This window comes from Puma concolor, chromosome A3 (assembly GCF_028749965.1).
Source record: "Puma concolor isolate L17-30 chromosome A3, mPumCon1.1.hap2, whole genome shotgun sequence".
In the NCBI taxonomy this organism is placed as follows: Eukaryota; Metazoa; Chordata; class Mammalia; order Carnivora; family Felidae; genus Puma; species Puma concolor.
The window spans coordinates 2,430,898-2,456,139 of record NC_141669.1 but is presented as its reverse complement, the minus strand read 5'-3'; the positions used below and the strand labels follow the sequence as shown (position 1 = coordinate 2,456,139).

The window sequence follows — 25,242 nt, the reverse complement described above, 5'->3', positions numbered from 1 at the left end:
CAGACAATTTTCACATGACCGAACACTCCACCGCGATGGTAGATACACGTACCGATGTGTGAGCGTGACCGCTTTATTAAATCACCAGGAATTACGTTGGTCTTAAAAAGATCAATTGCCAGAAACCTCTTAAGTTTCAGATGTTAAACACCCTTCAAGAGAAGAGTGCGACGGGGCCACCGCACGGCCGCGCGGAGTCACAGGTTGGCCCGGAAGCCTGCCTTCACGGAGAACCTCATCAAGGGCTTCTCCCGGGGGCGCAGGAGGCAGAGGGAGCTGGGGAAGCCGTTGAGGCGCAGGCGGCTCACGCCCCCGTCCGGGGTGATGGTGAATCTCACGTGCGTGATGACGTCCTGGAGCTCCAGGGTCAGGCTGTCGAACAAGTGACTTTTGCCGGCGGACAGCTGAAAGAGAGGCAGGGAGCGGTCCTTGTGATAACGCAGAGAGGCCCAGACCGGCCGGCGTGGACTCAGGGCCCATGACCCAGGCCAGTTACTCACTGATAACAGGCCGGCTTACCACAGTGGAAGGCTAGCAGGGGTCAAAAGCCCAGGTAATGCTAACATGAACACTCGGGTCCATGATGTTCGTGGTTCTCAGTGGTTAATTAAGCGGATACACCGATAAGAAAAAGAAAGTGAGAAGTGGGCATATTGGTGCCTCCCAGAGGCCATCACCCATCACCACGCGGGACCACCCCTCACCCCCCCACTCTGACCCACAAAGGACTGTCCTTCTACTGGAGCAAAGAGGACGCTTCTGGAACATCTCCGCGTCCATCTCACAAGAGGACACATTGTTATAGCTTTAGCTTTAAATATATTAGTCACCCCTTCTAGAAAGTCAATACACTGCAGAAACGTTTTCCACACATACATATGTCCTTTGTACATGATGGTTTAAAACAAAACTTGGTTGTTAGAAATGCACACGAATGAAAGACTAGAGCCTGTCTTTCTATTACATAAATGCACAGATACGGTTTTTAGAAGCTTGTGCGTCTTACTATTTAATCTGAGCAGAAGGTTTGGAAAGGAAATCTGAGCAAAGCGGCCCCGACGGCGGGGCCGGCCTTCCCCGGGTCCCCATGGGCGCCATACCTTCGTGACGGGAAGCAGCGGTTTCCACTTATGGCCCGGAAGCTCCCACTTCTGCTTGATCATGTCTTCCTCCTCCTGAGTCGTCAGGATGCAGCCGTCCAGCTTACAGCTGTCGGGCGAATTGCCTGTCGGGACAAATTCAGGGTCACTTCCTCCACTCTGCTTGCCCTCGGCAGTTTGGCTGACTTTTTAATCAACTCAAAGACCCAGCAAAGGACAAATCGTTGTTCTCTCTGAAGAAAAGCAAAGGCAGGACGCATGTGAGAGAAGGAACGTACCCATCTGTGACGGAGGTGGATTGCCTGACGCAATATGCGGGAGTTCATTTTTCAGAGGAATCAAAATCCGCTCGATGCGCGTTAATGGGCCGGCACCTTTGAATTTGCGTGTATGGCATTTTACTTGGGAAGTGGAAGGTACCTGATAAGCATCCCTGATTGCAGCGTTAATTACTTGCACACTGCTATGTGGCTCATCCCAGACTATCGGGAGGCTGGAAGACACTTTCCTTACCGCACCGCATTGCGCCATGTGAAACAAAAAGAAAGACCGAGCCAAGTTAACCAGCCGGAGCTTGGCCTCGACCCCACATGTCGTCTTCCACGTGTGCTACGCCTTCACCCAGTAACACATGTGGTCCTGAGTCTCTCTCCTCTCTGGAATTTCCTCAGAATCGTGCCCAGTGGGGTTAGGAGACCTCAAGGGAAGGGTCCCACACTCTTCGCGGGGAGAACTGCTGTAGGGGTGCCTAAGACTTTCAGATCAACAGAGGAGGGGGTTCTGATCACAGGAAAAAAATACTCAGTGCTCCCATGCCCCTTGCGGCGCATCTCTTAAGACGGTGACCTCCAAGGTGCAAGCATGCTGCTGAGGGCACATGAAAACCCGAAAGATGTGGGAGGAGGACACGAAAGCCGCTATTTCTGTTTCTGTTTCTTCAGTATCTACACACATACGTGCATATCTGTTAGGTTTCATGTACGTGAGATTACAGCTGGGGTCGGCACGCCTCTCTGGCCGCGACTGTGCTCGTGCTGTGATGGATAGAACTGAGAGGGCCGACAGCAAATTCAGGACGGCGCAGCCCGGGCTCCCTGGTTACGTGCACGTACTGGCCGTTCCCGGGCTCTAACTAAACTATCGCTCACAAAATTAGCAAGCGATTTACATCATCCATGCAGAGACCCACGGACTGAAGATACCGCCAGAAACACAAGCACCCAGGAACCACAAGAAAATAGCAGGGCTGCATTCCCCCGACCCAAGATGAGCTGTTCGTTGGCTGTGTGGAAAAGTGAAAGCAGTGACCTGCTAATCAGATCTGAAATAGTCTTCCAGGGGCGCCTGGGCGGCTCAGTCGGTTGAGCGTCCCAACTTCGGCTCAGGTCACGATCTCACGGTTCGTGAGCTTGAGCCCTGCGTCGGGCTCTGTGCTGACAGCTCAGAGCCTGGAGCCTGCTTCGGATTCTGTGTCTCCCTCTCTCTCTGCTCCTCCCCTGCTCACACAGGGTCTCTCTCTCTCTCAAAAATAAATAAAGATTTTTTTTTAATTTTTTTACATAAATAAATAAAATAGTCTTCCAAAATTAGGTCACAATCATCTATACTGTGTCTTAAAATAATTAACTTAAATCCACTACCACTGAAGAAGAACCTTGCCTTAAACATATACTGTGCCTTGGTGCAGTCGTTAGTAATCGCATGAGGCCACGATGATTCACAAGACATTTAAACATCAGGCATCCAAGGTATGAATATAAACTGCCACCGCTTACTGAGACAAGTAAGCAGTCGGGAAACATCCAGTCCAGCACTTATCGAAATTTCACCCGACCATTATAAAGGTTTAATAACCCCTCTCGAACTGTGTCCGTAAAATGGCACAGGTGTATATTTCAGAAGAAAGTAGGTTTCAAATGCCAGCGGCACTTGTCCGAATATGTTTTTACTAATAGCACACTTTTGAAAACGTGTAGCTCCCTGCCGTACAAGTCCACCCTGGACGGGAAATGCCCCCCCCCAACCAATCTCCCTAGTCCCTCCCCCCCCCATGAGAATACACCCCCATCCAGTTCTTCTGGAGGGGACTAACCAGGAACGACTGCACAGGCTCTTTCCAAATGAGATTCGGGACCCCTATAGTGAAGAGTCTTAGAGCATCACAGAATCTCGGATGACTCCGGGGGGTGACCCAGCTCAACTCTGACATTTTACAAAGGGGGAAGTGGGCCCACAGAGCTAAAGGAAGTTGCTCAAAACTGCACACCCGGAGAGTGCAAAAGCCAAGTGCCGAGCCCACCGTCCTGAGCCCCACGCCCACAGGCCACGTCATCTGCGTGGTCTGCGTTACCAGCACGCAGGTTCTGTGCGCTGCCTGATGGTTCTACATTCACCTTTAAAATACGTCGTATCGATTTCAATTTGAGTGATCACTCCAGGATGTGCCAGCCGGAAGACCGCCCATTCGCAACCCGGAACAAGGAGACTACCATTCTCGCCATTCTGGGATTCAAAAGGAGAAAGAACAAAAAGAAGCCAGCTTGAGGCCACTCAGGAAACGAATTCTGAAAACAGCGAGTGAAAAACGTCGACATGTGCTGATGACATTTCTTTTATTTCTTACTACAGAAGAGCGTCTCCTATGCCCCGGTATGTAAATTACTTTCTGTGTTAATTGCCCCCCTTGTCTATTATTCCTTAAATGCCTCATGTGGACTCAGGAGCTTATGGAGTAATTGCTACGTTTTTATAAACTTCTGATGTGATTTTCTTTTTTTTTTTTTTTTCAACGTTTTTTTATTTATTGTTGGGACAGAGAGAGACAGAGCATGAATGGGGGAGGGGCAGAGAGAGAGGGAGACACAGAATCGGAAACAGGCTCCAGGCTCTGAGCCATCAGCCCAGAGCCCGACGCGGGGCTCGAACTCACGGACCGTGAGATCGTGACCTGGCTGAAGTCGGACACTTAACCGACTGCGCCACCCAGGCGCCCCTCTGATGTGATTTTCTATGTCGACTGTAAATCTGTGTAGAATGAGACACACAGAAGGGTATGTATCCAACCCGGCCCCTAGGTACTCTAATCAATTCGTTTCGACCTTTCAAAGTAGGTACGTTCTTGGTCAAATCTATACCACTGTGTAATCTGCCTCCAAACTTAGTTTCTGGCAACGGGAGTCGTCCGCTTCCCATTGGAAGCGTTGGCTGACACGGAGGCTAACCCAAGAGAGGGGTGTTGTCCGGGGAAATTTTCAGTGGGGTTGACAAATTGCAAGGTGTTTTGTTCTGCTTTTGTTTTCACTTTCTTATCTCACATTAGTTACTAGGCAAACCGAACAGCTGAGCCCCCTGTCTGTCACACACTCATATACGTCGGTGGTCTCACCCAGGGACAGGTAGGTACCGAAAACCATGACACCGGTGGGGTTTTTTTGCCTCCAGGTCAACCAGTGAATTTATCCACGGGTTTTATATCATTAAATTGTAGACCCTTTATTACAGAACCGGCGGCATTTCAACCATTCGTTGGAGTAGCAGGCGCGGCCAGCATGTGCGCCTTCTGGGTCCCGCCCTGATGTTACCGTGAAGAAGCAGGCGATCCGGAAAACGACGAGAAGTACTTCCGGAATGCTGCCTACGAGGTTCCGGAAGGAAGCGCTTCCTTGATGTAAACTTAAAACAAGACAGAGGAGACTCTGAATCGTGGCCGTTTTGAACTTCTTACCTCTAACACCGGTGGCCTGTCCGGCCTCCTTGCGGTCTCCCAGCCATCAGCCATAGACCTAGCCTTGCCGACTCCTGCCAGAAATGACATTATTTAATGGGAGTGTCACAGGATTTTATCTTAAATGTGAGAATGAATGCATGGGAGTAACGAAACCACAGATCCCTTGTGCCTGAACGTTGCTACATAAATTATTGCCATTCAACTTAACGTTTTGATAAATTCACATGCAGCCATAGGGTAAGTTTTACTCTTCCCTTTCAGCCAAAATTAGGAAGGAAAATTAGGAAGGAAAACTGATTTACTTCACATCATAAGGGCATCCAATCCTGTGTGTGGATGGTTGATCTCATCCACCCCCGTGCTTCAAGATGACACCTCCTAAGTCGCTCATATCCTATTGGGGTGCTTAGTGCGGGTTCATACCATATTGGGGTGCTTAGTGCGGGTGCCCAGACGCCCCAAATGCAGGCCAGCTCCCACAGCAGCATCTCACCTATCATATTGTTTGGATGCCCAAAGTGTGCGTTGCTGAATCCTACACAGGCGCCCCCGTGAGCGATGGCTGCGAGGTCAAACGGTTCCTTGGGATCAGTTGCGGTCCAGTCCTTCTGTCCACAACCATACACTCTAAGACGTGCAATCCCACCGTCTGAGAAGGAAAGAGGCCGTGGTCATTTCTTACTTGGAGAGGGGGCTGTTTGTGGGTCATAAACGACAAAGCTCTCCACACCTGTCTGCTCTGTTTCTCAAATACACCAACCCAGCTGCCCCAGGGCCTTTGCACCCACCATTCCCTTGTACTGGAACTACTTTCCCAGCTCTGCAAAAGGCCATTTGTTGTTCTTAGGTGTCACCTTATGTGTCATGGCGTCAAAGATGCCCTTCCTATCACTGTCTAGTTATCTCCCTCCAGCTCTGCCTAGCCCCGCCTGATTCTCCAGGTTGGGTGAGTCATCATCCCCTCCTGCGAATTTTTGCCAGAGCTCAAACCACAGCCTGAAATGATCTTGTCATGTATTTGTTTAAGCCCCTGCTATCAGTATCTCAGAACCAGAATATAAAATCTTTGAAAGCCAGAATAGTGATCTATCTCGTTTGCTTCTCTATTGTCTCTACCTAGTACTGGTCCTGGCACACAGCAGGTACTGACATTTCTTATTGGATTAATAACTCCAGGAAGGTCAAAGAGCTGTTGGAAGATCCACCAGAGATATAATGTTTGGGGCCACAGATTAGCGTTGCTAAATACCACACAGACTCATACAAGAGCCTTATGTTTCCATTTTTGTAAAAACACTGACTGAGAAGAGGGAAGATAATGTTCACAAAACCAAATCACTCTGAGAACCACAGCAGCCTAGAGTAGGTCTGCAGAGCACACAGTAGCCGCCAACATCAACTCACATTCTCGGATTCTGAGAAAGCAAGTATTTTTGGTGTTTGAATAGTACTTCCTGGAAGATGGGAGGAAGCTTTGCATAAACAGCTTTCCTCGGTATTCTACTGAAACCAAGCCCTTATATTGTTCCACGAAAACCTTGATGAAAGTGAGTGATCAGAAAAGAATTCAGTAGAACGGTCTTGATATTTACAATAAATAAAACCAGACTGTGTTGGCATAAACCCCTAAAAATTACACCAGAGGGGGTCATTCGGCAGAAACTAACTTAGGGAAACCTCTCCTCTGGTTCACAGAGCATCGGGATTCACTCCAACGCACAGAACACACTTGCCTGTTGAGTGTAAAGCTGATTTTAGGTCTTTAAAAAATAGGATTCTTCTTTATAGACTTCATATCCAGCCTCGCTTTTAATCAAAACTATCAGGGACATCAGGCATGCCACTCCACGCTCTGAGAGTGACTCATCTAAAGCAACCTGTTGCCACTCCAGGACAAAACACTGCTTCCTTCCCCTTTATACTTGAACCCCGGGGAAAATATTTGTAAATCTGTTAAAGGATTTGTATCTAGGATATACAAAGAGCTCTTACAATTCAACAATAAAAGACAAAAACCCAACTTAAGAATGGGCAAAAGATCTGAAAAGGTATCTTTCCAAAAAAAACATGTAGGTATGCGTGTGTGTGTGTGTGTGTGTGTGTGTATGATCTGTACATAAACACACACAAATGGCCAAGTACAGAACTGAAATATGCTCGTCATCATTAGTCCTAGAGAAATGCAAGTCAAAACCACAAGGAGACCCCACTGCACATCCTCTAGGATGGCTCCAATCAAACAGGCAGATGACAGTACGTGTTGGTGAGGATATGGAGAAACGGGAACCCGCCCACGCTGTCGGTGACAACGTAAGATAGTGCCACCATGGTGGAAAACAATGGGAGAGTTCCTCCAACAATTAAAAATGTAGCTATCAGGGCGTCTGGGTGGCTCATTAAGCATCCGGCTCTTGATTTCGGCTCAGGTCATGATCTCGCTGTTCGTGGGACGGAGCCCCACGTGAGGCTCTGTGCTGGCAGTGTGGAGCCTGCTCGGGATTCTCTCTCTCCCTCTTTCTCTCTGCCCCTCCCCCACTCACACGTGCATGTGCTCTCTCAAACTTTATTTAAAAAACATAAATAAAAACATAGTTATCATATGACTCAGCGAGTCCAATCCTATGTGTATACCCAAATGAAAACATATATCCACACAAAAACCTGTAAAGGAATATTTATAGCAGCGTTTTCATAGCCAACGGGTGGAAACAACCCGAATGTCCATCAGTAGATGACTATATAAACAGTACGGTTTATCCATACAATGGAGTATCGTTCCTCCACGGAAAGACATAAAGTACCCCTGATAACAAGCCTTGAAAACATGGTGAGCGAGAGAGGCGAGTCACAAAAGACCATTTATGTGAAATGTCCAGCATGGTCAACTCTGTCCAGACAGAAAGCAGACTGGTGGCTGCTGAGGGCCGCGGGAGGTGAGGGTTGAGAGCAAGACACAGGATTTCCTTTTGAGGTGAGAGCAGGGTTCTCAAATTGAGCGTGGTGATGGTTGCACCTATGCTGTGTTTTTCCGCATATACCCGGCTAAACCGTAAACCGCTGAACGGTGCACTGCAAGTCGGCGAATTACATTACGACAAAGTTGTTAAGTAAGAGAAAATGAGGGACTTTTGCACCCACCGCCTCATCTGCTGGTGCACCTGGCAAAATAGAATGTGTTAGGAGACATTTAACCTGATACAACTCCCTCCCATCACCTCCTAATTGACCTGGTGCTCTTTCAGTAACTACCAACAGATGGCTGGGCCACGACGAGAATTTCCTAGGGCACAAAAAGGGGCCACCTGTCACCCAAAAATGCTAGAGAGACAAGTGCCTTCAACTGAAACATGCCCACACCAAGTCAAGAGGCCACAAGACGGCAGATGGGGCCACATCATACTTACCCGGGAAAATGTTGAGTCTCACGTGAGTCCACCTCTGCTGGGAGTCGACAGGAAAATAATTGTGGCTGGAAGCAGGCTTTCCTGGCTTAAGCTCTGTCATGGGAACCAAGTAATTCCAGTCGTTGGACCCCAGCTAGCAATAAATAGAAAGTGTTAGCAGTGGCCCCAAGGACAGTAAATTCTCTCACCCCGGTGCTCATGTGGGGCCTACAGGATAGAGATACTTTGGAACAAAACCTGATGATGGCTGCCTAGTAAAATACTTCAATAAGAATACTGATAAAGATCAAGTCCCAGGTTTAATAAGCAGACTACAGCCCTGAGGGCTTTTCATCCAGATCGAAATAGGCACCGGGCGATGGCAGCAGGGGAACGGGCAGGGAGGGTTGGGAAGAAGGGACAAGACCTGGGACTCCCTCTGAGGCTTCTAGAAGAAACCAGAATTGGTGACGTGAACATTGGTGCACACCAGGCTGCTCCCTTGGGCCCTGAGACCTGGGGTGAACGGGTTGACCTGAACGTCGTGACCAGCATTCCTCAGACTGAAGGGCCTGTGTGTTGTTCTCTCACTGTTTATTTCCCAGTCTGTTATGGATCAACACTTTCGTAAAACACAATATAAATTAACGACTGGACAAGCCTTAAAAGACAGGAATGTACAAAAAAGCACAAGTCCACGTGGTTCCTTTGCCAGACTCGGCAGGCATAAAAGGTACGTAAAGTCGTACTCCCGATTTCTGTATTTATCTTATCGGGGTAGCACCTGGCAGGTAGCAGGGCCAGGCAGACCCCCTGGGACACATCGCTAGTCCTCACTCGGGCTGTAGGAACCATTTGTGACGCTGGACGAGTAGATGAGGAGAGGCGTGAGTGGGTGGGGTGTCCCTAAGAAGCACCCTCATGGCCAGGCCTGTGCCCTGGCCACCGCGACAAGCCGCCGACCCTGTTAGCAGACGCACCTTAGCAACAGCCTCAAACTCCACCGGGGTGGCCGCGGCCCCTGTCCTGACTCCTCTCTGTGGCATTTCTGGTGCTTTATCTGGAGGCAGAGGGACCAACGCGGTTACGGTTTGCGTTCGGAATCAAAGACAATATACTCCTAGTGGGCGGTCTGCTCGTTTTTATTCCGCCAAATCACCCCAGAGAGAACCTTCCTTAAGTCAAAGTATCAGATGATCAAAGTGATAGACTTGCTGAAGTTCCTCGACATTTGAAATACTGAGTAATTCCAGAAGGTGCTGCAGTACATTTGGTAGTACTTTTGCTCGTCAAAATACAACACCATCTCCAGGGTGAGTCTAGCTGCAGCAAATCTATCACACGACTCGAGTTTTCAGGAGTCGGATCAATGGAGGTTCTGGAAAATTGCAACGTCAAGGCCAGAAGAAGACCGTCCCCCACGGCATCCTTGGAATCGACACTTGGGCGATCCCGAATCGGACTCAGAAGGAATCCTCCTTTTTGGCATCAGGCAATTCCTGCCTCTGCAGCAGCACCTGTCCTGTCCTCACCTACGTTCTCAGGTGCCCCCAGTGTCGGGAGCAGGGCCCGTCCCCTTCCGTAGCGCCTCGTACAGGGCTGTGGACACAGTGCTTTCAGCGTAAATCTGCCAACCGGCGTGATTTATCTTCCCTAAACACGTGTACGTACACACACATCGTGGTCCCTGCTTCTAAAAACAGTAACGCTGGGACCAGCATCAGACGGTACCGTCGAAGGAGCGAAAGCAGGGGTCTGACTAGTACTTACGCTTCATTCCACGAGGCACAAAGAACCCCTTCCTGACAACTCCATGGCTGCCGCACTCGTGCCCACAGGGACAGCCACCACCTCACAGCCGGCCCACGCCTGGCTCCACACTGTCCAGCAGCCCACGCGCTGCCCTCCCCTGCACCCTGCTCGCCCCGGCGAGGCCTCAAGAGCGTGGGAACAATGAACTCCACACGTGGCCAAGCTAAAACTCAGAAACCACGGAACACTGCACTGGGAACCCAAGTTCCAAAGCCTGTGGCACTAACGTGGCCTTAGACACGTTGCTGAACCTGTCTGGGCAAAAATTGCACGGGGCGGGGGTGCTGGGGGAGGGGGGGCAGGCCAGAGGAACGGTTCCCAAGGCACCTCCTTCCAAGTTTGCTGCTTGGATTGATATCCGAGGAGCGTAATCTCCCATGAAGTAGGAAATGTCCACATCGAAGCCCCGGATAATCCCTTGTATCCCCAGCTTGATGATGCACCAGTCGTGACCTACGGGAGGGAAGCGAGGGCATCCCCGTCAGGCGTAACTCGGCAGACAAAGCGCGTGATTGAACAGGACCGAGATGAAGAAAAGACTCAGCGACACCCCCTCCCATCCCAGAAAAGGGCATGCAGGGTCACTCTCGGCTGTGACGTAAAGATGCCCTCGGCACGGCCACGCACGCCCACGCACGCCCCGTGCCCCACGACAGCCCTCCGCCCCAGCCACGGGCCTTGGATCCAGGGAGACCCGATTCTGGTTCCAAAGTGAAAACCGGGCCCTGCGAGCCTCCTTCTTCCACTGCGAATCAAGGACGAGATCAGCTTCCAAAACTCAAATGTGACTGTGTCCAGGGTAGAGAACAGCCCGTCCCGCTCGGCAGGTGCTTGGCGCACGGCTGGGCCTCCGGCAAACCGCTTGCTCGCTGTCGCCTCAGGCTCTGCGGGGCCCAGCTGCCCCCTCCCCGCGGCTGCTAAAGCGCAAGAAGTCTACAAGCCACAGGTCACCCAGCGCTTCCTGGCTACTTGTGGTCACGTGTAGACCCGGCCCGGAAATGCCCAGATTCATCAGCAGCTGCTAATGGACCTGGGAAATATCCAGGACCTCGTAGCACTTGACTCAGCCGAAGAACCCAGTTATCAGCTGGATAAGAACCCGGTTACAATGCCGATTTAGTTTGCTCTCACAGGCGCGTCTGCAGCTTTAACAGGTGTATTTTCTTTTTTTTTTTTTTATTTTTTTTTTTCAACGTTTATTTATTTTTGGGACAGAGAGAGACGGAGCATGAACAGGGGAGGGGCAGAGAGAGAGGGAGACACAGAATCGGAAACAGGCTCCAGGCTCTGAGCCATCAGCCCAGAGCCTGACGCGGGGCTCGAACTCACGGACCGTGAGATCGTGACCTGGCTGAAGTCGGACGCTTAACCAACTGCGCCACCCAGGCGCCCCTAACAGGTGTATTTTCATTGAGCCTGGTGAGGAGCAATGAATAAAAGCCGGCCCTTCTCACTGGTGACGGGACGGGGGCTGCATGGGTGAGCCCGTCTACACAGCAGTCAAGGAGGGACCAGAGCACCCTCTTCAGAGAGCCGTGTAGACGCAACGCACACACGCACGCCACCCTGTGACGTTGCCACCCCGCTCGGGAGGTGTGCCCCGCCCCCCACAGCCTCACCAACACCCCCGCTGTCCCAGCAGCACATCCTCCTTTCCACCTGATGGCGCACAGACGACCCCTTCCTAAACCCTCCGAGCCTGATGTTCGGAAGGGTCACGTGAGGTCCGGGGACCCGGGACGGAGCTGCCAGAACGCACCCCGGCTTCCCAACACCCACCCGCGTTTAAGCTTTCCCGCGTTGCCACAAGGAGCAGTCTCAGTACCTGGAATCCTTTTCCTTCTGGTCTCCCATCCATCCATCCACTTCCCAAACTCCGTGTATTCGTCTTCTCTGAAGCTTGGGCTTTTAGTCTAAAGCAGAGACAGAGACAAGGGGGTGGTTGCCATCCCTGCGAGGGCCTGGCCCGTTTTGTCCCCCCGAGGGACAGGAGACCCACGCCAACGGGGACTCGGAGGGAATCCCCGGCCGGCCTGGGGGTGCCTGCCGCGACCCTCGCACTCGGGTAACCCGTTCCAGATCAGGAGAGGCCGCCCCATTTTGCGACACCTCCAGAGAAAGAAATCCTGCTTCTCTGCGGCCCTCGATGCATAGAATTAACTGGCCGTAGTGACAGCTGAAACCCCATCGCAGTGAATTCCGTGGCCCCACAAACGGCGCAGCCCCCCCAAGGCAGCCTACGGCATCCTGAAAGAAAGAGCCAGAAAAGGTACGTCTCCCAGGCAACCCAGAAAAGACTGCTTAACAAGGAATCCGGCCCAAGCGCGTGAGGCGTAGGCGGGATGCTGAGGCCCAGCTGTACCCTTGGACCCCGGCCCTCGGAGCTGCTCCGTGTGTAGACAGCTGGCCTATTCCTTTTAGTGGCTACACAGTGTCCCATATATGGAAGTTCATATATGGGTCCCATCAATGGACGGTTGGATTGGCTCTTTCCCCTCCAAACAACACTGGGATGAATATCTTCTACACATCTTTGCCTACTTTTGCAAATAATATAAACCCGTGGAATAACTAGGTCAAAGTGTGTAGGCATTTAAGTTTTCTATAGACAGACATATGGTAAAATGAAAAGAGCTTTGACATCTATTACTGTGTGACCTAGAACAAGTAAATCAACGTCTCTGTTCCTCATTCTATTGTCATTTTCTCTGAGGAGTAAGTTAATGTATGTAAGATGTCCTTGGAATGTCATACTTTAACATGCTCTAGACCTGGCCAGGTCCTGCCCGGAAAGAGGGGCCCTGTCACCAGGGTGACGACATGGCCGGTAACCACGGTGGAGGACAGCATGCTGCCCACTCACGAGAACTCACACCCCACGACCGGCGTAGCAAGGTAGCAGGATTCCAGCTGAGGTTCCTTTCTTCCCTATATTTTCAGGTTTGTTTTTTCTCTTGTTTTGTTAATAAGCACGTCCTACACTTTTGCAATTAGTCAGGTAAGACACTTCCCCAAAATTCAACGTGTGTGCCAGATTTCTTCCTGGCCCAGATTACGAGCTCTGCGTGAGACAGAGGACAGTATGCAAGGATCTCAGCGATTTTCCCATAAAGCCACGCGGCCCCCCACATCCCTGTGTCCGATGCCCGTCTGTCTCCAATGTGTCTTAGCACGAGCCGGTGCGGATCTCTACATGTTTCTACTGTTCCAACGTGCCAGTTACCGGTCCACACTCCAGGACTCCCATCTCAAACATCCGGGCAGATTCTAATTGCCGTGTCGGCACAGATGGCTCTACCCCAACGCTTCATGGTGCGGGATGCCCACTTACGATACCTTTACGGTGCGGGATGCCCGCTGACAATACCTTTATGAGGTTTTCCGCAGGAGCAAAAAAATCATCCGTTGCAAATAAAATCTAGACAAAGAAAGAAAGAAGTAAAGGTAAAACAGCCATAAGTTAAAAACGATTTTATTTCGTTTTGCAAAAGACGCGGTAGAAAGAAACGTGGAATTGCCAGGGGGAGAGAACGCTAGGCAATGAGGACGCTGTGCTTTTGACACGTCTAGACTTCGTGGCCTGCCCCAGCTATTCCAGCCTGTACTCTGCACCCCTTGGCCATCTGGATGGGGACGTGCTGACTTCTTACACTCAGGAAGAAACTACACCAACCCTCCTTTTCAAGTATGGAGGACACTGGGCTTTGTGACTGGCTCGCACACAGAGCGATGGCCCAAAAATACCACCCTGGGCCATGCCTGTGGTTCGGCTGTCTCACCGTCAGACGCCCTGCAGGAGGGGGGCCCTGGTAATTCACCAGCCAAAGCAGGACGCTTGTGAGAGGGAGGGGGTTGCTACTCATCACCCCAAGAAAACAGGTGTAAATGGACTTTTCTGGACAAAACGGGCCGCGGCCCCACCGACCGAAGCCAGACCCTCGTGACAGCTGCCGTCGGGAGGGGACCCCGGGCACTGGTGTCGGGAATTAGCCGGTGACGGTTGCAAGGCCACTCGTCTGTGGCTGAAGTGAGGTGTGTTCATCAGGGGGCATCTGTCTACGTGGAGGAAGCCGTGTCAGGACGCTGTCACCGGCACCTGTCGCGAGGGCTCAGCAGCTCGAGCATTGACGGGCACAGCGGCTTCGCAGAAGGGACACTGAAACTCCCACTACCGGGACTCTGTGGGGTCTAGGCAGAGGGTCCGCTCTGGGCAAGGCTCCACTTTGCCGATGTGAGTAGCTCTCCGGAGATCTCGACACACCGCGGCTGCTGGGGCCGAGCCTCCTCAGGCGGCCCTGGTTGACCCGGGCCACGGTCTTGGCAGAAGGGACCCCTGCCCCTGCCCTGCCGAGGCCGCTCCTCGTGGGTGGTGGTGCAAGCCGCGTGACGGCCCCACGGTGTCAGCCATCGGAGCAGCCGCCCTGCCCGCGTGCCCCAGTGCCACCTCCAGCAGCCACGAGGGCCCCGGGCCGGCAGCCAGCCCCCAGCTCTGGGCTGGAAGGACTGACTCTACGGAGAACCAGCTTGTAAAGAAGGACACCTCGCCTAGCCCCGGACTTCATTGATCTCCTCTCCCCGCTGCCTGGACCACGAGTGTAGTTAGTGTCACGGGTTTGGGCGTGTTGTCTAGGAATTGTTATCGTGCAGGCTATTAGTTGCTGAACTATCGTTGGCAAAGTCAGTCTCAGCCTCCGAGCATAATTCGCCTCTAATGACACTACCGTCCTCAGACCCCAGCCCAGAACCTACAGGTCAGGGGAGACCTCGCTGTTCTGCTGCGGATGACTGTCGAGGAGGCAGAGTGGAGGGGATCGCGGCTGTGTCGGGGCCAACCCGCCCACTGAGAGTCTGCAAGGGCCAAACCCGGGTGAGCAGAGCGGACACGCGGGAACGCGTCCAGGCCCGTCGCTGGCGCCTCGGCAGAAACCCTCACGGGGCACCCGGGGCCTCTCCGACCTCCCCGGGCCCATGCCCCCCAGCAAGCCCCTGATGACTTCCAGAAACACTCAACCAGCTGGGGCACGCCTCGCTGCCTCCCCCGGTGTCCTGACCGAAGCGGCCCCTCGCCCCTTTTCTTCGCCGGCTCCCTCTCCCACTTGAAGACCCCCCGTGCAGACAGGGGCCGCACAGCCTTTCCCAGCACCTCCCGCCCCACTCGCGGCCCCCGGCTCCCGCAGCACCTGTCTCCCTGGGGGAGCAGGAGCCTCTGGAGGGCAGGACGCCCCCCTCAGCCCCGTCTGTACCGGACGACGCACCTGCGAGGTGCTGGCGCTCAGTGCCTCTGCACTTTACCGGTATTGCAGTGCCCTGTGCTTGTCAACAACTGTTCCAGGTAATCCCCACACTGACATTTGAGGACCACTGTCTATACCGTGAGAAAACACAGAGGGACGGAGGACTGGTCACAGGTGCAGGATGTCTTTTTGTTCTAAGCTTAAAGCAATACTGCCTTTGCTAGAATTGTCCCCAGTTTCTTAAAAATTCTTCGGAAGCCTTTTGCGATAACGGGCTGGACTTTCGGCCCGATTCTGGCCATTCTAACTAGGTTCCTGCAGTGTTCTCCTTGCCGTGAGGCCCCCACTTACCTCTCCTCCTACGGACTCAGAGGCCATGTCAACCAGCCGGGTGAAGTCCAGAGACCTGGCCGGTTTTCCCTCCCTGGGAGAGTCGGCCATGCTTCCTAGCAACGAGAAGGGAGGCTCGGTCAGCCTCGGGCGTAGGGGGTAGCAGAACCCGCGTGAGCAAGCGAGGCCCTCGCCCGGGTCCCCCAAACCAAGGTCTGAGACACTCGACAACACACAATTGTCCAGTGGATGTGGCGGGTGCCCACGCACTCCAGGGTCCCCAACTCCAGGTTGTGACTTTGCACAAACACTGAACCGGGAGTGAATGAGAGCACACTCCCTCTGAACTACGTAAGAACAAAGTTCCACCAAATACACGAATCCCACTGCCTCAAATTGCAATTTTATTTCATTTTTTAAATTTTTTTCCTAATGTTTAGTTATTTTTGGAAGATAGAGACAGAGGACAAGCGGGGGAGGGGCAGAGAGAGAGGGAGACACAGAATCGGAAGCAGGCTCCAGGCTCCGAGCTGTCAGCACAGAGCCCGACACGGGGCTCGAACCCACGGACCGTGAGATTGTGACCTGAGCCGAAGTCAGACGCTCAACCGACTGAGCCACCCAGGCGCCCCTTTTTTATTTTTTAAAGGGGAAAATTTTTCTAGTTTAGAAAGGAATAATTTGCTTTTAATAGTGTTTAGATCCATTCAAAAATCACTTCTTGAGCAACTAGCTGGCAGGCCCTGGCTAGAAATGGGGTACACAGGAGAATGCATGCCCTGCCCACACGGACTCCCCCATGGGGGAGACCGATGCCCCAGACACCCATGCAGAGCAATGCTCTGGAACCATCCGCGACCACAGCACGGAGACGGCTCCATCCAGGAGCATCCAGAACCGTTTGCGGTATCACCAGTGGGGCTGGCGTAACTTAACCCAGCCCCCCACGCCCCGCCGCACCCTTATTTTGAAGTTGAGAAAGCAGAGATTTGGAGAAGGGGGAGAGGCATGGAAGGAGGCTGGGGGACTCGGGGACGGCCTAGAGGTCGCCCCACTCCTAAGCCAACGGATGACCTGCGTCCCTACCTTTTTTCGTACCCCTCGTGGTGAAAAGAGAAAACTACACAAAAAACATCTCATTGAGAATTATTCACACAAATCAAAACCACAATGAGATACCACCTGACACCTGTCAGAATGGCCCACATTAACAACTCAGGCACAACAGACGTTGGCCAGGATGCGGAGAAAGAGGATCTCTTTTGCATTGTTGGTGGGAACACAAGCTGGTGCAGCCACTCTGGAAAAAGGTACGGAGGTTCCTCAAAAAACTAAAAATAGGGGCGCCTGGGTGGCGCAGTCGGTTGAGCGTCCGACTTCAGCCAGGTCACGATCTCGCGGTCCGTGAGTTCGAGCCCCGCGTCGGGCTCTGGGCTGATGGCTCGGAGCCTGGAGCCTGTTTCCGATTCTGTGTCTCCCTCTCTCTCTGCCCCTCCCCCGTTCATGCTCTGTCTCTCTCTGTCCCAAAAATAAATAAACGTTGAAAAAAAAAAAAAAACTAAAAATAGAACTACCCTACGACCCAGCAATTGCACTACTAGGCATTTATCCAAGGGATACAGGTGTGCTGTTTCGAAGGGACACACGCACCCCCATGATTATAGCAGCACTATCGACAGTAGCCAAAGTATGGAAAGAGCCCAAATGTCCATCGATGGATGCATGGATAAAGAAGATGTGGTCTATAGATACAAGGGAGTATTATTCGGCAATCAAAAAGAATGAAATTCTTGCCATTTGCAAGTACGTGGATGGAACTGGAGGGTATTGTGCTAAGTGACATTAGTCAGTCGGAGAAGGATAAATATACGATTTCACTCATATGAGGAATTTAAGATACAAAACAAATGAACAGAAGGGAAGGGAAGCAAAAATAATACCAAAACAGGGAGGGAGACAAAACAGAAGACACTCATAAATATGGAGAACAAACTGAGGGTTGCGGGAGGGGTTGTGGGGGGGGATGGGCTAAATGGGGGAGGGGCACTAAGGAATCTACTCCTGAAATCATTGTTGCACTAGATGCTAACTTGGATGTAAATTTTAAAAAATAAAAAATAAAACAAGATAATAAAAAAAAAAAAGAATTATTCACAATAAAGGGGCACCTGGGTGGCTCAGTCGGTTGAGCATCTGACTTTGGCTCAGGTCACAATCTCACAGTTTGTGAGTTTAAACCCCACGACAGGCTCACTGGTGTCTGCTCAGAGCCTGGATCCTGCTTCAGATTCTGTGCCCCCCTTTCTCTCTCGGCCCCTCCCCTGCTGGTTCTCTCTCTCAAAAATAAACAAACATTTAAAGAATTATTCACAATGGAAGAAACACAAATGGTCAATGCACATGAGAAGTCAGCAAGACTTGAAATCACAAGAACGTGATTCCTCATAATATGACATTTTTCCTCATGAAATGGACACTTTTTTGTAACAAACAGACACCCACCATCTGCTGTCAGCAATGTGAATTGGAACACTGTCTGTGATGATCTTGTAATAACTCAAAGAACAGGCAGTTCCCCCTTGAGCTCTTCATGCTGGAGGGTCCCTATCTCTGCTGCGTCCTCTCACCCCGGTGGCCCCACACGGTCCCCGGGCCTCTAACGTCACCCGCATGCTGGTTGTCCCCAAATACATATCGCCTTCCTGGATCTCCACCTGCCAACCCCAGCTGTCCCCGGGATGCGTGCCCCACGTGCGAGGTCCTCCCCGACTCGGGCTCCCCTCCCCCGCTGGACTCACGTCGTCCTCAAGCCGCCCAAACAGCCTCAGGGTCACCTTTCATTTGTCTCCTCTTCCCCTGACACCTCGAATCCAGTCTGAAGTTGGATTCAGAACCCTGACATGATATGACGTATGGAATTTCCTTCCGATTATCCGAGAAGGAGAGGAAGTACTTCAACACGTGGATGAAACAGTCTGGCCAGGACTCGATAACCGTGTCAGTGGTGATGGGTACGTGAGGGGTCCAAAGATCAACTGCTTCTGTACACGATGAAATCGTTCACAGTAAAATTATACGTCTTACACGCACTGTCCACACGCACGAAGAGAGACAAAGTGGGGGGAGGCATCGTCGTCTCTCTCCTGCATCAGGAAAACACCCCCAGGGGCCCTCCCTGTGTCCGTCCTTCCCTCTCTGCAGCCGTCTGTCCTCAGCGAGACACCAGACCAACCTTTTGCTAAGTAGAGTCAAAAGTTAAGACCCTGTGTGGTTTCCCTGTCACTCAGAGGAGGAGCTGGTGTCCTTCCGAGGTCCACAGGGCCCTCCCCCACCAGCCCATCCAGGGCCCCCTACGCCTCCCCAACCCCCCCCTCCACCAGTGCCACGGGCATGTCCCACCTCCGTGGCTCTGCTGGGAGGCTCTTCCCCCCCTTCTTCAAGCCCTTCAAGCCCGTGCTCCACCATCACCTTCTCAGGAAGGCCCGCTCTGACCCCCAGGTAGAGTGACAGGCGGACACACGGTACGATCTGCTGGTTTATTATCATCTGTCTTTCCCAACTAGACGTGTGCTCCACGAGGACAATAATCTGTTGGGTCCACCGGTGATTCCCCGGGGCCTGGAACCCTGCCTGCTGCACACAGGCTGCACGGTAATTATTTGTCCATTAAACGGGTAAGTGAATAATGTTTTCTAACTCATTTTCTGTTTGAGAATACTAGTTCCCATGGGGCGCCTGGGTGGCTCAGTCGGTTGAGCCTCCGACTTCGGCTCAGGTCACGATCTCGCAGTTCACGAGTTCGAGTCCTGAGTCGGGCTCTGTGCTGACAGCTCGGAGCCTGGAGCCCGCTTCAGATTCCGTGGCTCCCTCTCTCTCTCTGCTCTTCCCCCACTCACGTACGCACTCACTCTCTCTCAAAAAAAATACATACATAAATAGATAAAATACTGGTTCCCTCACTGAACTAAAATCTTCCTGAGGATGAAAAGGTCCAGAAGAAAACTGCTAACGCTGATCGTGAGTTTGCAATAACGTCATGCACAGTCCACATATTTCATGTCTTTGATCCACAACAACCCTGCGATTTTATGTTATTCACATCTTGCAAATGAAGGGAATGCACCTCTGGGAGCTCAAGTAGCCCGTATAAACCACGCAGCCGGAACGCGAACCACATTTCCGACCCGGATCCGCCCAGACGAGACTGACACGCGAGAGCCCCGGGCACACGTGCGCGGCATGCGGGTCGACCGGCCTGCGACTGGGCAGTGCTGTGACGGCACCGGGTCCCACCTGCGCGGCGGGCTCACGCGGAGGGCAGGTCGCAGACACGGCCGGCGGTGCTGATCAAGATCGCAGTGGCGGACTCGCAGCGCGACCGCCGGGGCTCCGGAGCTCCCTGCCGGAGCAGACGCCTGAGCTGGGACTCGAGGAGAAGAAGGGACAAGGGAGACAGCACGTGCCAGGCGTGCGGGCGGGACGGGCCACGGGGGCCACGGAAGAAGAGGCCGACATTCGTCTGCACCTACTCTGTCCAACCGAGAAGCCACAGGCCATGCGTGGCTATTTAACACGTGGAAGTTTAATCGAAATTAAATAAAATTACGAATGTCGTTTTCCCTGCCACTAGCCACGTGTCGGTGCTCAGGAACCACACGTGGCTTCCGCGTTGGACAGAGCACACGCAGCACCTTCCGTCCCAGGAAGTTTTATTCAACTGTGCGGGGAAAGCACTGAGCAACGAGGGCGCAAGAGCCCAGCCCTCCACCGCCGTGTAGACTAACACTACCACGGACACTGCACCACAGGACAGACACGCGCCCTACGCGCAGGCTGACGTCACAGGGCTTCTGCGTAGAGCTCTCCTGCCAGGTCAACCCGCCAAGGCCGAGACACTGGCGGTCTGCCGTGTCCCAGCTCGGGCTCGGCGGCCTCTCCAGCAGGCAGCACGCGGGCTCAGGAGCGCAGAGCTCAGGGCCAGCCCAACAGGTGCCAAGACGGGGGCCTGGCCAAGCCTGTGGGTCGCTGCAGGCTTTCCCCCCACAGCAACAGCTCAGTAACCGACCTGTATCCCGGACAAGGTGACACAGTGCCAGGCCAGTCACGGGCACACCGCAAAGCCTTGCTGGGTATTTCATCGTCTTGATCACAAAACATTTGATTTACCCGGTCATTCTTTTGAAAAGGCCCGATGTTTCTCCCCGGGCAGTTGCAGCGAGCTCCCTATGCACCAGGACGGAGCGTTCTAACAGTTTGCCAAAGCCACCGATTTAACACGCCTTCTCCCAGCTACCGGGTTTGGTGGAAAAGGCAAGGTGTCACGGCAACGTGGGGCGGGGTCCTGCGGTCCAGCCTCCCCGCTGGCCGGAGAGCAGCGGGAGGGGGACGCTCTGGCCATCCTTGCCGTCTTTCATCTTTCTCTTCCGTGCGCCTCCCATCACCTCCACCAGGCAGTGCATGCTGCAGGTGCGCGGGAGGGAGAGCAAGCCAGGGAGGCGTCTGACACGCTTCTCCCAGGGACCAGTCTCAAGCCATCCGGTTTTCAGGCTCCACCCTCCATCAGACAATAAGCCACTTCTGCTCTTCCTTTTAAAAAAAGAATGCTCTAGGGGCGCCTGGGTGGCGCAGTCGGTTGAGCGTCCGACTTCAGCCAGGTCACGATCTCACGGTCCGTGAGTTCGAGCCCCGCGTCAGGCTCTGGGCTGATGGCTCGGAGCCTGGAGCCTGTTTCCGATTCTGTGTCTCCCTCTCTCTCTGCCCCTCCCCGGTTCATGCTCTGTCTCTCTCTGTCCCATAAATAAATAAAAAAAAAAACGTGGAAAAAAAAAAAAAGAATGCTCTAGCAACGTGGATGGAACCGGAGAGTGTTGTGCTAAGTGAAATAAGTCATACAGAGAAAGACAGATACCATATGTTTTCACTCTTATGTGGATCCTGAGAAACTTAACAGAAGACCATGGGGAAGGGGAAGGAAAAAAAAAAAGAGGTTAGAGAGGAAGGGAGGGAGCCAAAACATAAGAGACTCTTATTAAAAACTGAGAACAAACTGAGGGTTGGGGGGGGGGGCGGGAGGGAGGGGAGGGTGGGTGAGGGGCACTGAGGAGGGCACCTGTTCGGATGAGCACTGGGTGTTGTATGGAAACCGATTTGACAATAAATTTCATATTTAAAAAAATAATGATAATAAATAAAAGTTAAAAAAAAGACTGCTCCCTTCTGGAAATGAATGTTTCCATTTAGCAAATCAATAAATGGGAAGCTCGTCTTCAGAAAACATCAGTCAGGGTAGCGGTGCCCTCTGGGGCTGACGCTGTAAAGCAGGCGGGACGTTTCCCGTCCCGGCCTCCGAGGTGCAGGTGGCACTCGGGGTGACATAATCCAGCCCGTTCCTCAAACAGGATGAACATGCTTTCCCCAAGCTCCTCGAAACGCGCGTGTATTCCCTGAAAAGCACCGCGAAGCCAGGCCTCGAGGCCGATGTTCGTCTTTCCAAATGAAACCTAGTGCTTGGACACATCTGTTGGAATTGGCAGAAGTGAATCGCTTTGGGGCAGAGATTTCGTCCTCAGCCCCCCGCCCCTGGCTGACCCCTAGCCTGTGAGCCCCACGGGGGACGGGGCGCCGTGAAGGGACCCTCGCGGCGGCTCCCGGGACACAGTCACTTCATCATTCTCCTGCTAAGGCTCCAACTGTGGCCAAGCCCCTGCCACTGCAGCGGGTCAGAAGGTGCTTCACCGCGATAAAAGAGAAACAAACAGGCCTTGTAAAATACCAGAGGCGCCACCAGAGACAAATCCCAGAGGAGCATGAATCTCCCGGTGCAATTTAATGGAAACAGCCGGGCGCGGGGGGGATGCAGGTAAAATTCAGCCACAATTCCCTCTGCTGCCACTCTCACCCCTTCCCACCACTTTCCACAAAGAAGTCAGGTCTGCAAAGAGCAGAGACTCTCCCCGTGAGGTACTGAGCACGCAAAGGGCGTGACGGTGGCCCAGCCCGAAGATGCTAGCCCTTGCCACATGGGTATGTAGGTTTAATCCGATGCAAAAGAAAAGTCAGTTTCGTGGTCACACTCGCCATATTTTAGGCGCTCGGAAGCCAGGTGGGGCAGGTAGCACACGAGAGAGAGTTCTATTGCTGGGGCAGGATCTGGCCATCCGTGCACGTTGCAAGAGGGCACCACTGTTTCCATTTTCATTAATGACCTTAGTTAGACATAAGGCCGATGTTCAGGAATGATCTTAGAACTCTCTAGCAGCCTCTCAGCAATGCCAGGAAAGCACCAGCAACGGTGCAAAACCAAGTTTTGCCAGCCCCTGTGACCGTGCGACCTCACCCGGCAATGGGGACTCTGCAGATGCGAGTGTGTTGACCGACCCTGAGAGGGGGAGGGGCTCCTGAACAATCCAGGTGAGTCCGCCGTCTAATCTCAGGAGACGGGGTGCGAGCAGAGACCTTTCTCTGGCCGGAAGCGTGCGAGGGCTGGACGGAGCCCTGGAGGACCCATAGGCGGCGGCCGCTGGCCCCAGCAAGGAACCAGGAACCTCAGCCCTGCAAGCACGGACGCGGCCTCTTCCCTCCCCTCCCCTCCCCTCCCCAGAGCCTCCTGCACTCAGGCCGGCACTCTGACTCCGCCTGTGAAACCCAGCAGAGCAGCCAGCCGAGCCCAGCCGGACTTCTGAGCTGCAGACCGTAAGATAACAAATCTGCGTGGAGACCCTGAGGGTGTGTGACAACAACCTGACACACCCCAGAGTTCTCTATTCGGACTTCACGACACACGAGGTCAGAGAGGCACAGCGGGCTTTCGCCTTCTGGGACGGACGACGAGGCCCCTCGGGTCCCGGGGGCCAGAGGCTGTGGCCTCATCGCCTGTGCCCGTTATAAGGGACTCGCGGGGGCTCACACAGGACGTTCGCTGTCACCGCTGGGGACCCCAGGCTGGCCTGTGTGTCTGGGGGCGCCCGGCCCTCAGCCCCCCAGATGCCCTGCTGACCTGTGCCGGCCTCTCGGCGGGTCCAGCCAGGCCGGCTTTAACTCACGTAGCCCAGTGAGGCTTGCGTGCAAGCTGGGGCCTCCGGGGGAGGTCTGGGTCTGGCTCTGGGCGGCGTCCCGCCAGGCTTTCCATCAAGTAAGCGTCACCACGTGAGATGGGCACACGGAAGAGAAAGGAGGTCTGCAAGCCTCAGCCCCGAATCTCCAGTCCCGTCCTCGTGCCTTCCTCACGCCAGCCGGAGAGCGACACACGATTGTACCCGCCGCAGAGAAGCCCGGAGAGGCAGGGTCACACGGTCACGCAAGGGAGGGGACGCGTTTCCAGGGAGGCCGCCCCGGCCCCTGTGTCAGAGCACAGCCCCGCCCGTCCATTACCCATCAAGAAAACAGTGAAGTCTTCACTGTCTCCCCCGGAGCCGCACGACTGGTGTCTGTCTGTTCCCCCCACAGTCTCGGAGCCCGTGGCGTGAAGAGTCTCCCCCCACAGACAAGAATGCGCCCCACGAGGCCCAATCACGCTACCGGGTATTTGCCCAGGGGTACAGAAACACTTGATTCAAAGGGGCACGGGCACCCCGACGTTCATAGTGGCGTTATTTGCAGCAGCCAAGATAGGGAAAGAGCCCAGGTGTCCATGGACTGATGCACACACACACACACACACACACACACACAACGGAATATCACTCGGCCGTGAGAAAGAATGAAATCTCCCCACTTGCAACAACACGGATGGAGCCAGAGTGTAATGCTAAGTGAAGACAGTCGGAGAAAGTTAAAAACCACATGACTTCACTTATACGTGGAATTTAAGAAACAAATGAGTAAAGGGAAAAAGAGAGAGAGGGAGAGGAACCACGAGACAGACTCTTACGTATGGAGGACAAACTGATGGTTACCAGATGGGAGCTGGGCGGAGGGTGGGCTAGGCGGGAGATGGCCATTGAGGAGGGCACTTGTGATGAGCCCTGGCTGTCGTCTGCAGGTGACGAATCACGGTATCATACACCCGAAACCAATATTACACTGTATGTTAACTACACTGGACTTAAAATAAATAAATAAAATTTGTTTAAGTTTATTTATTTATTTTGAGAGAGAGAGAGAAAGAGGAGGAGGGGAGGGGCAGAGAGAGAAAGAGACAGAGAAAATCCCAAGCAGGCTCTGCCCGGTCAGCACAGAGCCTGACACAGGGCTCAAACCCATGAACCATGAGATCATGACTTGAGCCTAGATTGAGAGTCGGATGCTTAACTGGCTGACCTCCCCCACCAGGAGCCCCAATAAAATTTTTTTTTAATGTGAGGTGGGGAGAGGACGAACAGCAGGGGAGCAGGGTCCAGCCTGGCACCTCACTGGCAATACCACCTGGTGTCTGGCCAGCCCCACGCCCGGCCCCGGGTCCACAGGGTTTGGGGACCCACCCCCGCCCTTACTTCCAGCTGGCAGATGCCCATGGTGCCATTCGTCCCCCAAACCGTGGCAAGGACAGCGTTAAAATGGGAAGTTATGTACAAAGGGGACCCTACCCTCACCTCGGAATCCAAGGTCCAGTGTTTAGGGCTGGATTTCTTGCTCCCCACAAGCCAGCCCAGGTCCCGTAGTGGTCTGGTGCCCGCAGGAGAGAATTATAGGGCCCTCACCTAGCAAGACGGAACTTT

At 53.2% G+C, this 25,242-nt stretch overlaps 1 protein-coding gene across 3 annotated transcripts; it reads right to left on the bottom strand.

Moving 5' to 3' along the window:
- Positions 1-57: 57 nt before the first annotated feature.
- Positions 58-25,242, bottom strand: ALLC (allantoicase). 3 transcript variants are annotated; one of them, XM_086699938.1, is made up of 13 exons: positions 25,117-25,242; positions 18,385-18,481; positions 15,608-15,702; positions 13,390-13,440; positions 11,848-11,935; positions 10,350-10,475; positions 9,191-9,270; positions 8,232-8,364; positions 5,321-5,476; positions 4,825-4,898; positions 3,494-3,602; positions 1,101-1,225; positions 58-404 (listed from the first exon to the last, which is right to left on the bottom strand). In XM_086699938.1, the coding sequence occupies exons 3-13, from the start codon at positions 15,695-15,697 to the stop codon at positions 198-200; spliced, it is 1,239 nt and encodes a 412-aa protein (XP_086556064.1). In that variant the 5' UTR covers positions 15,698-15,702; positions 18,385-18,481; positions 25,117-25,242; the 3' UTR covers positions 58-197. The 3 variants fall into 3 exon arrangements, with proteins under 3 accessions (XP_086556064.1, XP_086556065.1, XP_086556066.1); XM_086699939.1 differs by lacking the exon at positions 18,385-18,481 and having other exon boundaries at positions 25,117-25,233; XM_086699940.1 differs by lacking the exons at positions 15,608-15,702; positions 18,385-18,481 and having other exon boundaries at positions 25,117-25,231.

What these genes read in the sequence shown, in the direction of transcription:
- ALLC (XM_086699938.1), bottom strand. Translation starts at nt 15,697, where the DNA reads ATGGCCGACTCTCCCAGGGAGGGAAAACCGGCCAGGTCTCTGGACTTC. An exon ending in ACAGGCCACCGGTGTTAGAG is followed by an intron (nt 3,603 to 4,824) that starts GTAAGAAGTTCA and finishes TTTGAATCCCAG; the next exon opens with AATGGCGAGAATGGTAGTCT. An exon ending in CGATACGACGTATTTTAAAG is followed by an intron (nt 1,226 to 3,493) that starts GTGAATGTAGAA and finishes TTGTCCCGACAG; the next exon opens with GCAATTCGCCCGACAGCTGT.